Source organism: Pelodiscus sinensis, chromosome 5, assembly GCF_052426305.1.
Source record: "Pelodiscus sinensis isolate ZL-2025 chromosome 5, ASM5242630v1, whole genome shotgun sequence".
In the NCBI taxonomy this organism is placed as follows: domain Eukaryota; kingdom Metazoa; phylum Chordata; order Testudines; family Trionychidae; genus Pelodiscus; species Pelodiscus sinensis.
This window is the reverse complement of record NC_143056.1, coordinates 89,095,065-89,109,915: the sequence shown is the minus strand read 5'-3', so window position 1 is coordinate 89,109,915 and position 14,851 is coordinate 89,095,065. Positions and strand designations below refer to the sequence as shown.

Genomic DNA, 14,851 nt, shown 5'->3' with positions numbered 1-14,851 from the left:
ATTGCAAAAACATTTACGGAAGATGTTAATATTGCTGAAATCATTAATCTAAGTTTGGGGTAGATCAGTAACCTATTACAGCTAGTCCTCTGCTTGCTGGATCAGTTAGTGATTCTGTTGCAGCCTTCACTTATCAGCTGAATTAATGTAACTAATGGTGGCATCTGGCCATTGGCAAACAGAGTAAGGAGGGGAAACTAAAATAAAAGTTTCAAGAAAGTAAATTAATTCAATATTTTCACTGGAGTCTAGGGATGTTAATGTTTAAGGGTAAATGATTACTGGAGAGTGTAATAATCTCTGAACAAGTTACTATCTGACCAGTTCCTAATAAAATAGTGTCCATGTCTCAAAAAAGCACCATTTGCCAAGCATGGATATTTTTGTTGGTATTTTCAGTAAAGTTTTTACTTGGAGACTGAACTCTCTTCTCACCATAGATCAGAAATGGGGCACAGTGGTGGGAAGAGGTGGCAGAGTGTTCCTTGACACTACCCCTGCTGTACTTGTCCTGGAGATAAGGAGGGGATTTCAGTTTCCTGTTTATCCAGGTGTTGGTGGTGGTAGTTACTGTTATTTTAATGAGCACTAAAATGTATAAAGAAAGAGGAGGTCATGAATGGATCAAGTTTGGAGGGAATATTGGTCTCAGCTTAGTTTAAACCTTGACAGAACAGCATGTCACTTTTAATGTTGCAGGTAAACAGAAAAATAAAGACAAAGAAAGGGTGTTGAGGGAGAATCCTGCTTTTATCTTCACCAAAGACATGCCGTGGAAGTCAGATTCCCAGAAAATTCTGCTTTGAAACAGCTATTTTTATTAATAGCAGACAGAAGTGTAGTATAACCCAAATGTGGACTCTAGAAAGGGGGAAGTCGGTTCAAGTGGCAAATAAATAGATTTGTTACAGACTAGCAAGCAGCTTTCTTAACAATGTTTTGTACACACCTAGCGCGATGGGGACTTGATGAGGTTTGGAGTCTCTGAATACTGCTGTAAGAAAATAAATAATGATAAACATGGAGCGTTAATTGTAAGGAGTCTAATAATAAATTTTCAATACCACAGTCTCTTTTGGGAAAGATCTAGAAAACAATTTAAAACAATTATTTTAAAACCCTGTATATTTTTACTGCTAATCACTTCGTGATTTTTAAATTCTCCACAGCATTACCCCTGTAGAAATCAGGCCAATATTTCCTACATCACAATGAAACTAATTCTTTGTTTGACCTGCGACTGTAATCCTTATGTACATGCCAAGGTTGGCAGAACTATATGCTTTCCTGTGTTGGATTTTAATGCGTGTTGGGAACTACTGAGATTTTAAACTTCCGTTTCAGCCACTTTCTTTAAAGCATAATTTTTAAATACAAAAAAAATGAATACATAAAAAAATATTCAGTTAAATTCTCCCTGAGAAACATTTCATGCGGGTATCTGCAATGATTTGTTAACATTAGTCAGGGTGACTTCAAGGTACTCAGCCTTGAACCCACTTTACTGCGAGTTATATGTTACACTCAGTCTGCCTGCTGATCTTCCATTGATTCTAATGAAAGCTTCTTTTGTGGTCTGAGACTATTAAATGGCCATAAGTGCTTATTACTAAAATATTTAAACTAATTGTTTTGCTGTGCAGCCAGGGAGTCCAATTCTGTCCTTATTTTACATCTGAAGTCCTTCGCATAGGTGCTTCCTCCCCCTTTGACTTCAGAGGGAGTATTACAAAAATGAGTTCCAAATTTTCATACAAGATGATAATCCATTTGTAACTAAGAGGACAATTTGGATAAGAATCTTAAGTCATGTTTCTAAAGTCTGAACAAAGCGAAACAAATATTTTCAACAGGGATGGAATTAATTGGGGGTAACAACTTTTTTTCTCCCTCACTATCCCAATTAGCTTTTTACAATACTGCAAGGGAGGGAGGGGATGATTCAGAATCACTGTTGTCTCTTCTGATCATGTTATTCATAATATTCCTCTCTCAGGCTCATTTTTCTTTGGTTCACACAAGTGTGTGATTTGCAGCAATGCTTTACCAATGATGTTTGACCAGTGCTTAATTATTTTCTTTAACTTTTTTTGTTTTCATTGCAACTGGTGTCTTCTGGGGGAGGGAGGAAGGTTAAGTTAAATGAATACCTCTCTTTCCCTGAGGACTGTTCACTTGACAGAACTGGTTATTACCTGCATGGCCTTCCTCCCGAAAACATGCACTCACACATCTTCTTCTAATCTAGGCAGACTTCAGCTGACTTGTTGCATTCACTTTATGGAAGTGACCAGGGAAATCCATCCACCATTTTTTTCTAAGAATGAAGGGGGACAGCACAAGATTGAGTTGACTTTCCACCACAAAAATGCAGCCTCCAACAGTGGATAGTGCCCTAAGGACAACTGTTTGGTGGACCCCAAAAGATTTGTGGGACAATAGCAAATGAAACTTTGTGTCAGATTTAGAAGCAGAATCACTGGAATAAAAGTGTTAGAACACTATATTTCAAATGTAATTATTCAGGGGGCTAAGTTGGACCACACTGCCTTTGTATTCTGGGGCAGCCTGCCTGGACTCTGAGTCCAAAGATCACATCAGAGCAGGTAGCTAAGAATTGGTTAGTCCTCACACACTGGCCAGTACAGGTTTCTCTATATGTGCGCCAGGAGGTAAAGAGGTGGGGAGAACTTGCTGCCATTATAGATCATCAGCAAATTGCCACTTCCTTCCTTCCCCTCCAGAACAAACCAGAAGCAAAGAAATCCTGACTCGGAAGTCTAGATTGCAGTGTCCCAAGGCGGCTGCTGCTGCAGTTATGCAGTTTATGCCCCAATCCTCTCAGGGCTGTGCCCAAAGGCTCTGTCTGAGTTCTGGAAATTTCTAAACTTAAAGGTATTCAGAGAAGTGCGAAGATTTTAGAACTCGAGCAATACAGATTTAAATATTTTCGGATCTAAGAAGTTTTAAGTTCAGTTTGATTTGACTTTTGATCAAATATGTGATTGTGTTGTTTGAAACATTTCTCCATGCTTTCTTGGGGAGAGGGAAAGAAACACCTGCTTCTTAAGAAGCAAAGCAACAGGATCCTCCACAAAATGCCCATATTGTTTTTGCCCTCTCCTACTACTTTTCAGCTGAGGACCATTGGAGATTCTGCCACGTCATTTCTTTTGGGAAAGATGTCTCAGGCTCCAAAGGAAAACTCTGTAGGGTGCAGTGCACCCCATGGAGAACATACCTCTTCATCTTACTAAGCATAGCTCACCTCAAAATGTTGAAGACATTCATCAGATACTATGCTTGCACCTGACCCTCCATCTGAGCTGCAGAATGAAAATAATATATAAACCACCAGTCCTAAGGTCCAGGGGATTTTCAGGTAGGATTTCTATGTTGCTGCTAGGGGATATCATATATGTCTGAGCTCTTTTTTAATCTATTCATGGAATTACCACCACACAGCATTCAGATGGGGGTGGAGGGTCACAAACCTGTATTGGGAAGGGGAAAATGCTGATCATTTGGCTCCAGTCTCATCATCCATCCCCAAGCTTGCATTCTGTGCATATTTGGCCTTCATTGAGGTTATTTTCTTTTCCTAAACGTGGAGGAAGAGAGGGGGGAGAGAGAAAGAGATGCAAGGGTCTATATTAGTATTTTATCATCTCTGTCCTCCTCTCCCAATCTATACTGCTTGCTGCCAAAAAAAGAACTGTTGCTGAGAAAAAGCAATTTTTATGACCAATTACTCTGTAACAGGAATCTTGATTGTGATTTTTCCCTAAAGAGACATGAATACAAATGAAGAACCTATATTTCTCTACTAATTGTGACGGGTATAGAGACGTGGATATAAATGAATAATGGAATTGCTTGGCAATACCATAGGTAATAGAAGGCGTTTATGCCTAATGTAATGTTGACTGTACAAGTGCATGTCCAGTTCATTGAAATTGCTGTTCTAATGTTGTTTTGCCAGGTACATACCACATCATCATAATTCATATGTGGTCAAGGCTGGTGAGAGAGAGAGTACCGTATTTTACTATATGCTACATACATGTAGATTTAATGAGGTGCAAGGGTGAGGCTACAGAAGAAATGGTTCTCTCTGTTGGCCATTTAGAGAGCAGTAGTTGTAGCGACACTCTTACGTATTTCATGTAATGTGTTTTGATTACGCCAACAGAAAGGGCTGTGATGGTCTTTCTTGATGTCCTAGGAGTATGACCATCGGGTAAAGAGACAGTGAAGTTGGGGATTTTCCATAAAATTCATCATCCTAAGAAAAAAATACTAGGTTATGCCTTTGATTCTACAGAGTGAGTGCATTAGCATGCTGTTTTTGCTATATGTACTGATTAGTTCTATAAATACCTTTGGAAATGTTTTCCAAATCAGAGAAAACATTGTGTTTAGTATGTTTAAAATATAATAGGAATCGAGATCCATATCTATTATATATTTGAGTTTGTATATGCATCTGTGAATTAATCTGTCTGTTTATCAGTCTCTCTCCTCCCTCCTAAATGGTAAGAATTAGGACCACCAAATTCAATTTGTAGCTTCCTCTTACAACCAAACCCTTATCTTGATTTAAGTTATATCAGGAAAATGGGATTGTGCCTGGAATTGGGGGTGCTTCTCATAAAACCATACAGAAAAGAGACAGAAACATCAAACAGGTAAAAGGGGCTGGATGGAGACAGGCAACTTTCCTGTCCAGGACTGCCCCTGCCCTGACAGGGGAAAGTGCACAGTTTGCTGCATTCCCCAGCCAAAGTGAGGAGTGTAAGGGGTAGACACACCTGGTCCTGCCTCTCCCAGAGAACATGCACCCCTCCCCTGGCTGTGCTTGCTGGAGCTGAAGCGGCCACAGAGAGAGAGATCTTATCTGCCCCCAAGTTTCTGCAGTGAGAAAGTCCTCTCTCCCTGGGGCTACCTCAATCCTATCTGCATACCGGACACTTTATCTCCAGCCCCACTATTTTATTTGCCACACAACAAAAACTGAGTTAGGGCCCCAAGGAACACTGGATACATCTTTTAGTAGTTTACATAAAGGAAAGTCTAGATTTGGAAAAGTGGTTTAAATAATTATTTAAATGCTACTAAAGTACAAAGGGAAGGTCTGTGGTATAACATGTGGTATAACCCATTCAAACTAAAATTCAGTTATGCTTACTACTCTGAACAGTACCCCAAACAGTAAACGTGATAGTTTGCACCAGAATGCTTTTACCTTTAATAGCAAATTTGAACTCACTAATTACATGCAAGCTGGGATTTAACTAAATGGCTTGGACCTTGCCAATATTAAATTATATTCTGACATTCTGAAGTAGAAAATAACTGCAAACTTGTTCTAAATAAGATTATATCATAAAGCACTCATATTTCCCATGTTTTCTAGTAGTCATAATAAAACGAATTGTTATGGTTGCTTACCTTCTACGTTTACATTTTGTTCTTTCATATATTGCCAGGCTACTGGTGTGCAAACACAGATGTAAATATATAGTGGCAGACGGGTGATTCTTTGAATTCATACAATAGCACTGAGTCATCTGGACAGCATTCCATTGTGATTCCGCATGTATCCCATTGTAGGGTCAATGCATTATGTTCAAAAATACAACCTCACAATAAATGGAGCTCAATTAACCACTTTTACCTTTCTCTTTATTTAAGCCCTTATCCCGGCTTGTATTTTGCTGCACCGCTATATTTTAGTTTATTTTAGATTTCTAGGATAATTCTAGACAAACACCTGTGAGTTCACAAACACACATTTCACAAGCTCTGAAGTATATGGATTCTTTAAGTTATGAAAGAAGTAATGATCTACTCTCATGTTCCTGGTGACTTCAGATTTCCCAGTGAAGTCCCTCAGATTTTATCACTCACAAGAAATTCAGAGTAGTATTCAATATATGCCATTTGAACACTACATAGCTAGAGAATGAATAATTCATCCCTTAGGAGTCTGCAATGGAATATAGGGATGTCACCTTCATACATGTAGGGTGTGTAAATATATTTTGAACCTCTCTAATCTGGCATTCTCTGATCCAGCATTATTTTAGTTAGATGGATCTCCACTTATCATAGGTGAAGCCATGTTTATTACAGTCCCATAAAGTTTGTTTACAGCCATCAGTCTTGGTTTTCATTGTTCTATGCTATTTTGCTCAAATTTACCCCTGAATGTTTTCTAAGGCTACGTCTAGACTACGTTCCTTTGTCATCTGAGGGATGTAAGTGAAGCACTTTGAAAATGCAAATGAAGCCAGAATTTAAATATCCCATGCTTCATTTGCATAACCACATAATGGCGCTCTTTCGAAAAAGCACTATTTCGAAATTGAAACCGCAGTCTTAGACGTGGTTCTTTTGAAAACGGGGTGCTTTTTCAAAACATCCTGTAAACCTCAATGAGGTTTCTTGGAACATCAACTATTTTTCATCTTTCACATGTACACACATGCATATGAAAAATATATACAACCTCTCTAGTCTGGCACCTTTGGGACCTGACCGGTGGCAAACCAGAGAATTTGCTGAACCACAGGAAGTCAATGTTGTCTAGCAGTGGTGCCTAGTGTTATCTAGGCACTTTCACTGCCTACTGGACTCTTAGGTTGTGTCTAGACTAAATCCCTCTGTCGGCAATGAGGTTTACAGGATCTTTCGAAAAAGCACCCCATTTTCGAAAGAACTGCGTCTAGACTGCGGTTTCAATTTTGAAAAAGCACTTTTTCGAAAGAGCGCCATTACATGATTATGCAAATGAAGAATGGGATATTTAAATCCTGGCTTCATTTGCACTTTCAAAGTGCTTCATTTACATCCCCCTGCTGATAGGGATGTAGTCTAGACATAGACTAAGAGCCCAGTAGGCAGTGAAAGAGTTGGCAATGCTGCTAGACAATATTGACCTCCTGTGGTTCAGCAAATTCTCTGGTTTGGCCCTGGTCAGGTCCCAAAGGTGCTGGACTAGAGAGGTTCAACCTGTATATATTTTTCATATGCGTGTGTGTACATATGAAAGATAAAAATAGTTAATGTTCCAAGAAATAAAGTTGCATTGAGCTTCCTAGTCAAATCCAGATTTGGCTACAGCTCTACACTCCTAAAACAAAATCCTTTTGTTGTTTGAACTTGTTATTCATTAGTGATTTGCTAAGGTTTGGGATCTATGCCCAGATGCAAAAGAAGTGTCATCTTAGCTCTTAAAGCCATGTGTGAGCTGAGCATCCAGGTTCTGATGAAGTGCTTAGGTTCCTGCTATACTTGTGACAAGAAACTGAAGATGTGTGGGAAATGCATAGCAGATATAAAGTAGCATGGAACTGTGCACCAGTATTCTGAAAGTGGTGGAAATTCTAAAGAATCACAGTAGCTGGATCCCATAGTTCCAGAGAGTGATAGCTGCCCTGACCTTTGACAAGCACAAGTAGTATGCAAAGATGTACACATCTCCCCACTCATGTTGGGTCAATGCCTTCACTGCAGTGGAACTACTAATTCCTAAGGGCAGGTCAACACTATGAAGACAGGTCGATTTAAGCTACACAATTAGAGTTATGTTAGTAGTCTAACTCAAATCAACGTAGCTTAGATCTACTTACTGTATGGTCCAATCTGTGTGGGGTAAGGGGTCATCAGAAAAAACTCTCCTGTTGACTCCCGTTACTTGTTTTCTGCTGGAGTAGCGGAGTCAAAAGGAAAACAATCAGCAGTCAATTTAGTGGGTCTTTACTAGACTCACTAAATCAACCACCTGTGGACTGATCACTGCAGGGTTGATCTACCCTATATTGCAGAAAAACCCTAAATGTCCTTTGTGGAACTCATCTAGCCTTCAAGGAATCTGGAAGGTATTATAATATTCACCTGCTAGCCCTGGTTGTCTATCCTTTAAGTGAATTTTGAAACCACTCTGTTCATTGCAATGGGTATAAGAACACTCCTCTTCCCCCAACCCTCAAAATACAAGGATAATCATATCACTAAATGAATCTGGACAAATGAGATTCTAAGTCTTGCAAGGAAGTCTTTAGTAAAACATACTGGATATGAGGGACACTTTGTCTCCAGACACTTAATGAAATATATGGATGATTTAAAGTCCATACTAAAGTAGCCAGAAAGAAAAGTTTTTAAAAACCTTCTGGTGTCAATTTGAAAAAAAAAATGCTAATTCCATTCCAGCATATAAAACACAATAAAATTAGGATATCCTGTAATTAGTCAAAAATCTATAGTTCTATATATTGAGGTACAGAATTTTTTCTTGATAACTTTATCTAAATGTGAAAGAAATCCCTAGATTATCCACATCAAGCTAGTTACATTTTTGTAAGTATCAATAACATTATATGGAAAAATACACACAAGAACATTGTCATGTTAACAACTGAAACGATAGAAAGGCAGGATGTGTAAATTCAGTTTAGAATTTGATGGTAATAAAAACACCCAGTTAAGTTGCTGCAGGCAACCTTATCTCACTCTTACTAATAATAACTTGGGGGGAGGCAGGGCAAGGATAATTTTTTAAATGATTTTTAAAACATTTTACTGTGTCTTTTAGGAGGTTATTTTTCATTAACCTTTACTCCGTCTTAAAGTACTGGTCTGTATGTGTATGTATAATTTAATACTCACACAACATATACATGTATATGAAAAGCCCAAGTTTAAATGCAGCAATAAAACATAATATTAGTTAGTTCATATGTTGTGTTGTTGTAAATGCTGTGTGGTATCAAACTTTCACATAATCCAGCTATCCCATTCAGGAAAATACCTTCAGTGACTGCAATGTTAATTTGCCTGATTGAGGATTGCAGCCCCACACCACTGTTTACTTTCTTTCTTCAGTTTTGTCAGTTCTCTGTGAGATGCTTGTCACTCACATCTTACATACTTCAAAATTGCTAAGAGAATTGAAGTCAATGGGTAGAGTCCTGCAAATCTGTGGCATCCCCTTGTTATCTGCAGTACCCTTACATACAGAGTTTCACAAGTTTTTAGGAACGCAAAGCTGCAGGTAGGCATCTAGTAGGGTTTACAAAACACATAACTTTCCAAGCATTTTTGAAAATCTTACTAGGTGCTTAAATACCTTTTGAAATGTTGGCCTTTAGTTTCTCTGTGCCCAATGGCTCCTCTGTACAGTGAGGATAACAACACTGCTCTACCTCACAGAGAGCCTGTGAAGATAAATAGGTTAGACATTGTGAGGCGCTCAGATACTATGGTGATGTGGCTATGTAAGTACCATAGGTAGAGTGGGAACTTAATCTATACCACTGCTATCCCCTTCCTTGGCTATGGCCCCTATTTTTCACCAATCCCCGTCTTAGTGCCCTCTTTTCTGAATGTAACTTTTTGGATTTGTTTATTCTGAGCCCCCTATGTTCTGTCTTCAACACTGCCCACCTCCACTTCCACTCTTCTGCAGAAGGATTCCTGTTTGACAGGCTAATATAAAGACTTCCTGGTCCTTAATTCAATTACCATCCTTTTCTTATCTTAATCACCCTGCCTCTTTTTGTAAACAAAATTCTGACTTCCTCCCTCTGAGGCACAAACTGGGAGCAGCACTTCTGCAGAACTCATATTTCACATAATTAAGAGCTCTGCCTGGGGCTGGGATTTGTGCTGCCTCCAGACCTTGTATACAAAACAATCCCCCCTAAATAGTGTCCTTGCCCTTTAGGTAAAATATGTGGAGTCACTTGTAATGAAAATAAGGGAGGGGGGAGGAGAATCTAGTGTACAATGGGGAAGTGGCATGCAACCTGCACTCACCTGCTAATATGCAGAATACATTTATTTTTAACTAAAACGTATTCAAATCCCTATGAGGCTGAGAAGAGACGTTTTGTAAATAAATCCCGAGTTTTATTAAGCATGCTTTTATTAAGCAATATAAGTAACTATCCAGAAGAGAGCTGGAAAGAACCGAGGGCACAGTCAGGATTATAAGAGGTAAGGCTTAGAGGGAATGGCACAAAACTAAGGGTGGGAACAGAGAAGGAAGGCAGGGGCAGGGAAAGGCAAGAATGTGTCATCTGGAGTAGCACTGGGCGGGACTAGGATTAGGATAAAAGTGTTTAGAGCAACCTGTTCCTTTTTCTTTTAGACACTGACAGCACATTTCACAGGGTAGAATTTCTGCCAGAAGATCTTGGTGAGGCTCTGAATAAGACTGCAATGAGGGTGAATGAGAAATACACCTCTCTACCAACTGAGGAGAAGGGGATACACATTATCAACATCCGAGCTATTGAGGATATTGGATACATTCAGCATGAAAGTACAGTGAGTAGAGATGTTCCTGAATGGTATTTATCTTCTGGGGTGTTGTACCCTGCTCAGCACCATGGAATTCAAGTGCCTTCATTCTCAGAACCATTACTCCTCTGCGTTTGGGGGTTTGGATAGTGCGAGTTCTGCACTGTTGATGTTGGGTGTGAACAGTTATCACCAACCACAGTACAGGCAACTTTAAAGGGTTTGTGTTGGCTTGTGTACAGCAGGATCGTAATTTGAGCTAAATCCTATAAAGGGCTTCTTATTCCCAGATTAAACAAACCAGCAAAGCAGTGGGAGCTTTTTGAATTTGGGTGAGACATTTGAATTTGAAGACAGCCCTTAAATGTCTAAAAATGTACATCCAAAAGCTACACATTTGCTTGCATTGATAATGTTACACCAGTAACCTACAGTATAGATACCTGTTGTCTGAATGGATTTTCACTGTCATTTGTTATGCTTTCATTACTTTTTAAATTAAATTGTTTTGTACATTAAATATGACTAGAGTAATTTCTAAATGTTATAATGTAGATGTCCAGGTGGTTAAGGAGTCAGTAATGTTACATACATGTACAAGGCCAAAATGTGTATAGGTGTAGTGTTACCACTGCTATTGCACTAATCATTATTTCTTTATCCCTCTGTATCCATCTGTTATCTCTGTCTTTGACTTAAAGAAGATTGTAAACTCTTTGACAGGATCTGTATTTTTTTCTCCTGTTTGTACAGCATCTAGTACAATGGGATCCTGGTACATGATTAGGGTTTCTAGGACTACTGTTCTAGAAATTATTATTATTATTATTATTATTATTATTATTATTATTATTATTATTAATAATAATAATAATAATAATAATAATATTAATAGATAAGCGAACAGAGGGAGAGAAGGCCTGAAACACAAACATTAACTGATACTATTCTGTTTGCAGTATGTTTTTTATCTCCGACAATGGAGAGAGAATATTTAATTGGCATTGACTTGGAAGTGAGGAATAGCATGAACAGCCTCCTAAGTTTGCGTTTTTAAAACTGAATTGTACCTTTAGTTTTTCCTCTAGATTGAGCTGCTTGATCCTGCTTTGGTGTAAATCACTATAGCTTCACTTATTTCAAATGTCACTATAACTACACTGATTTACATCAAGTGAGGATATAGCCTACCAATAGCTTCTCAATTTTAATTCCAGATTAATTCAGTTATTGGTTTGGGAATTTGCTTAGCATTTTCATACCATTACAACAAGAAATTCCTGGTATACTAGCCATGTAGAACTGTTTATTCTCCTCCAAGTGCATAAAGGACTTGATATTATAGAAATATACAATAAAAACGTTGTTATCCAGCACTCTGTTAACTGGAAAACTTTAACCTGCATTGCCCACAGCCACACTACCACCAAGTCTTCAGGCATGCATGCCTGATCACCTCCTGTCCAGCCAGACATTGTGGTGCTTCTGACAGCGGGCACTGCCAGTTGATGTCATCAGAAAGTCCCTAATTCCCCCTCAGCTTGCCTTGAACTGGATCTGCAGATAGGGGGCAGAGGCACAGCAATAAGCTTTGTTATCCAGCACATTCAATTAATTGACTACCCCAATTCTCCATGAGTGATGGATAACATGTGCTTAATAGAAGGGCACCAATATTTTTTTTTCAACCTGTATTGTCAAGCTTCTTTCCATCTTGCCAGATCAGATGTGGACTTCATGCTATCCTCATAGTCTAGGAATTGTATTGGGGCCAAATCTATGTACTCCTAAAGTCTATAATCCATCCAGTTTTATCACAGTGTAAGTAGGACTCAGGGATGGGGGAGAGAGGGAAGGAAACTGAGAGGGGTAACAGGTTCTCAGCAGGAATCCTTACAGAGATGAGAATCTCAATGCCTGGGAGAAATGTATTCAATCAGATCTGTATTTATAAGCTGTGGGGTGGGAGGTGCCCATGTTTTCTAATTTCTAAGATCAATTAGATTCTCTCCTGTCCTTACAAAATGAAATAAGCATATGTGCTGCTTACGTTGATGCTTATAGTCTCCCCGGATGATGATGTGGGCACGAAAGCTTTACAAATGTGACTCCATTTGGGACAGAGAGAAAGAAGCAATATTGCTTTGTACTCTGGAGCATTGGCACATTTCCCTGCTTTTTTTGGGTCCTCAGTGCATTTCCCATTCTGCTTCTGAATCTTGGCACTGTGCCCGTGCTTTTTTTGGAGCTCTGGTGTCATTCTTAAACTTTAGCAAATCACTAGTGAATGACTCCAAAATTAAACCATCTGTATTGTCCACTTGAAGCGCATACACTACAGCTCATTAAGCACTCTCTAAAATAAAATAGGTTTTAAGTGTGTTGACCATGCTGTTTGGGGAAAAAAACATGACAAAAAATTAAAACATTCTATTTATCATTAAGTGAATAACATTTGTTTGTATAAGGTGACATTTCCACAAGAATTGTTCTCGAGAGAGAGAGAAAGAGTGATTGATTGGACAATACAAATGGAGTTTTCAAATGAGGAGCCCAATTGTAAGAATTGATGCAAGTGCTCATCACCCACTGGTTCAGATTCTTTGATTCAATCTGTCCTGCTGCTGCTGCTCTCATGGCTAAAAGGGAACAGAAAGTGAACCCATTTTTGCCCTCCTTGGCAACCCCTTATTACAGAGGGTGTGCTGGGAATAGAAAATGGTGTGGCCATGGTTCACTGCTCTCTGATGATTTCCAGATGTCAGGTGGCCCTGTGGGTACATGCTATAATAAGGGCACAGCTAGACTACATCCCTCTGTTGAAAGAGGGATGTAAATGAGCCCGATCAAAAGCGGAAATGAAGTGCGGATTTAAATATCCCATGCTTCATTTGCATATTCTCATCTGATCGCTGTTTCGAAAAAGGGTATTTCGAAAGTAAAACTGCAGTGTAGATGCAGTACTTTAAAAAAAACCCACCTTTTTCGAAAGAACCCGTACTCCTGAAAAAATGAGGAGCACGGGTTCTTTCGAAAAGGGGGGGGGGGGTTAAGAAGAACCGCGTCTAGATTGTGGTTTCACTTTCAAAATACTCTTTTTCAAAACAGCAATCGGACTCAAATATGCAAATGAAGCACAGGATATTTAAATCCGCACTTCATTTGCACATTCAATCGGGCTCATTTACATCCCTCTTTCTACAGAGGGATGTAGTCTAGACATACCCTAAGAGTGTCAACTTTTTCTAATCTGCTGGAACCATCTGCTTGATCCAGTGTAGAAGAGCCACAGAATCTGGGAGCTGAAAATTGCTTCCTTGTGACTTCCACAGACAAGCCCATTTATTTCAATAAGAACTGAAGATACCTAGCACTTTTCAGAATTGACCCTGATAGATATTGAGAATCCTAGAAAGTCCCATCCACTTCAGTGGGAATAGTTGGCGCCCAGCAGCTTAGGATCAGGCCCTAACTTTTACCTTTTAGACTAGACTGTATTTTACTGAAAAAATCATCATTTGACCACAAGCTTTTCACAATGTAATGAAACTGGTGGTCTTAATGAAGTCCCCCAGAATTCCCAGACCTTACTGAGAATGGCCAGTTGCACTTACAAGGTTTGATGGCATGAAGTCTGAAGTCTTTTCTATCACAGAATATTTTGCTTTCACAAAATCTGCACATCTTGCCCCCTGCAAAATGAATGTCAAAATGGTGTTCTTGAAGGGGGATGCTGAGAGGAATGGTTTCATCTGCGTTCTTTCCTCATCACCAAATGAACAATGAATAAATTATATCTTTGAGGGGTAGCCAAGTTAGTCTGTAACCTTAAAAACAATGAGTAGCCTGTGGCACCTTAGAAACTTATACACATACATATTAGTATCATGAGCTTTCATGGGCAAAACCCACTTTCTCAGCAAGCTCATCTGCAGAAGTGGGTTTTGCCCACAAAAGCTCTTGAGATTATATATTTATATATGTATATATAATTAGCCTCTAAGGTGCCATAGGACTACTCATTTTTAAATAATATCTTGTTACCTTTTAATTATGTTATTACTATGCTTGTAAAACAAGAAACACTTTTGCTTGGCCACCCCAGACTAGCTCCTATTTGAAGTGTTTATCAGTTCTCTTTAGATCACCGTATCCAGTCCAACAAAGACCCCTTTTACCAAAATTTACCTGTTTTTCATACATGTTGAAGGATTTTATTTTAATCTGGTCCTGAGAGCTTAATATTGAGTCTCATGTAGGCTGTACTGTATTGAACTGTGAATGCTGATATGAGCAGGATCAAACCTTGTAATATGCCTCATTAAAACCTGACCAGCCAATGAGTATGAACATATCCTTCAATTAACGTAACTGTAAAAACACATAGAATATGCAAATGCAGTCAGGAGCTTTTGCTGAGTGTTATGAGAGGTCAGGTGTGGGTGTCAGAGGGGAAAGAAGCTGAACAGACAAAAAGAAGGCTAGAAAGAAGCCTCATTTACATTTGAAGTTAGGTCAACATGGCTGAGCACTGTAGCTAACT

The 14,851-nt window shown here is 38.9% G+C and overlaps 1 protein-coding gene and 1 long non-coding RNA gene across 10 annotated transcripts in view; one reads left to right on the top strand and one right to left on the bottom strand.

Annotated features, from left to right (window-relative positions):
- ANO1 (anoctamin 1) overlaps positions 1 to 14,851 on the top strand; it is a 135,345-nt gene that overhangs the window by 49,747 nt on the left and 70,747 nt on the right. For all 9 annotated transcript variants that reach the window (XM_014574588.4, XM_025185664.3, XM_014574584.4 and 6 more), the window contains one exon: positions 10,157 to 10,335. In XM_014574588.4, coding sequence (XP_014430074.2) covers positions 10,228 to 10,335 — 108 coding nt within the window. In that variant the 5' untranslated portion in view covers positions 10,157 to 10,227. The remainder of the gene's footprint in view (positions 1 to 10,156; positions 10,336 to 14,851) is intronic.
- Positions 863 to 9,231, bottom strand: LOC112546125 (uncharacterized). The gene is made up of 4 exons (XR_003089749.2): positions 9,134 to 9,231; positions 3,495 to 3,601; positions 2,196 to 2,317; positions 863 to 994 (listed from the first exon to the last, which is right to left on the bottom strand). It is a non-coding gene; the product is annotated as an uncharacterized LOC112546125 (long non-coding RNA).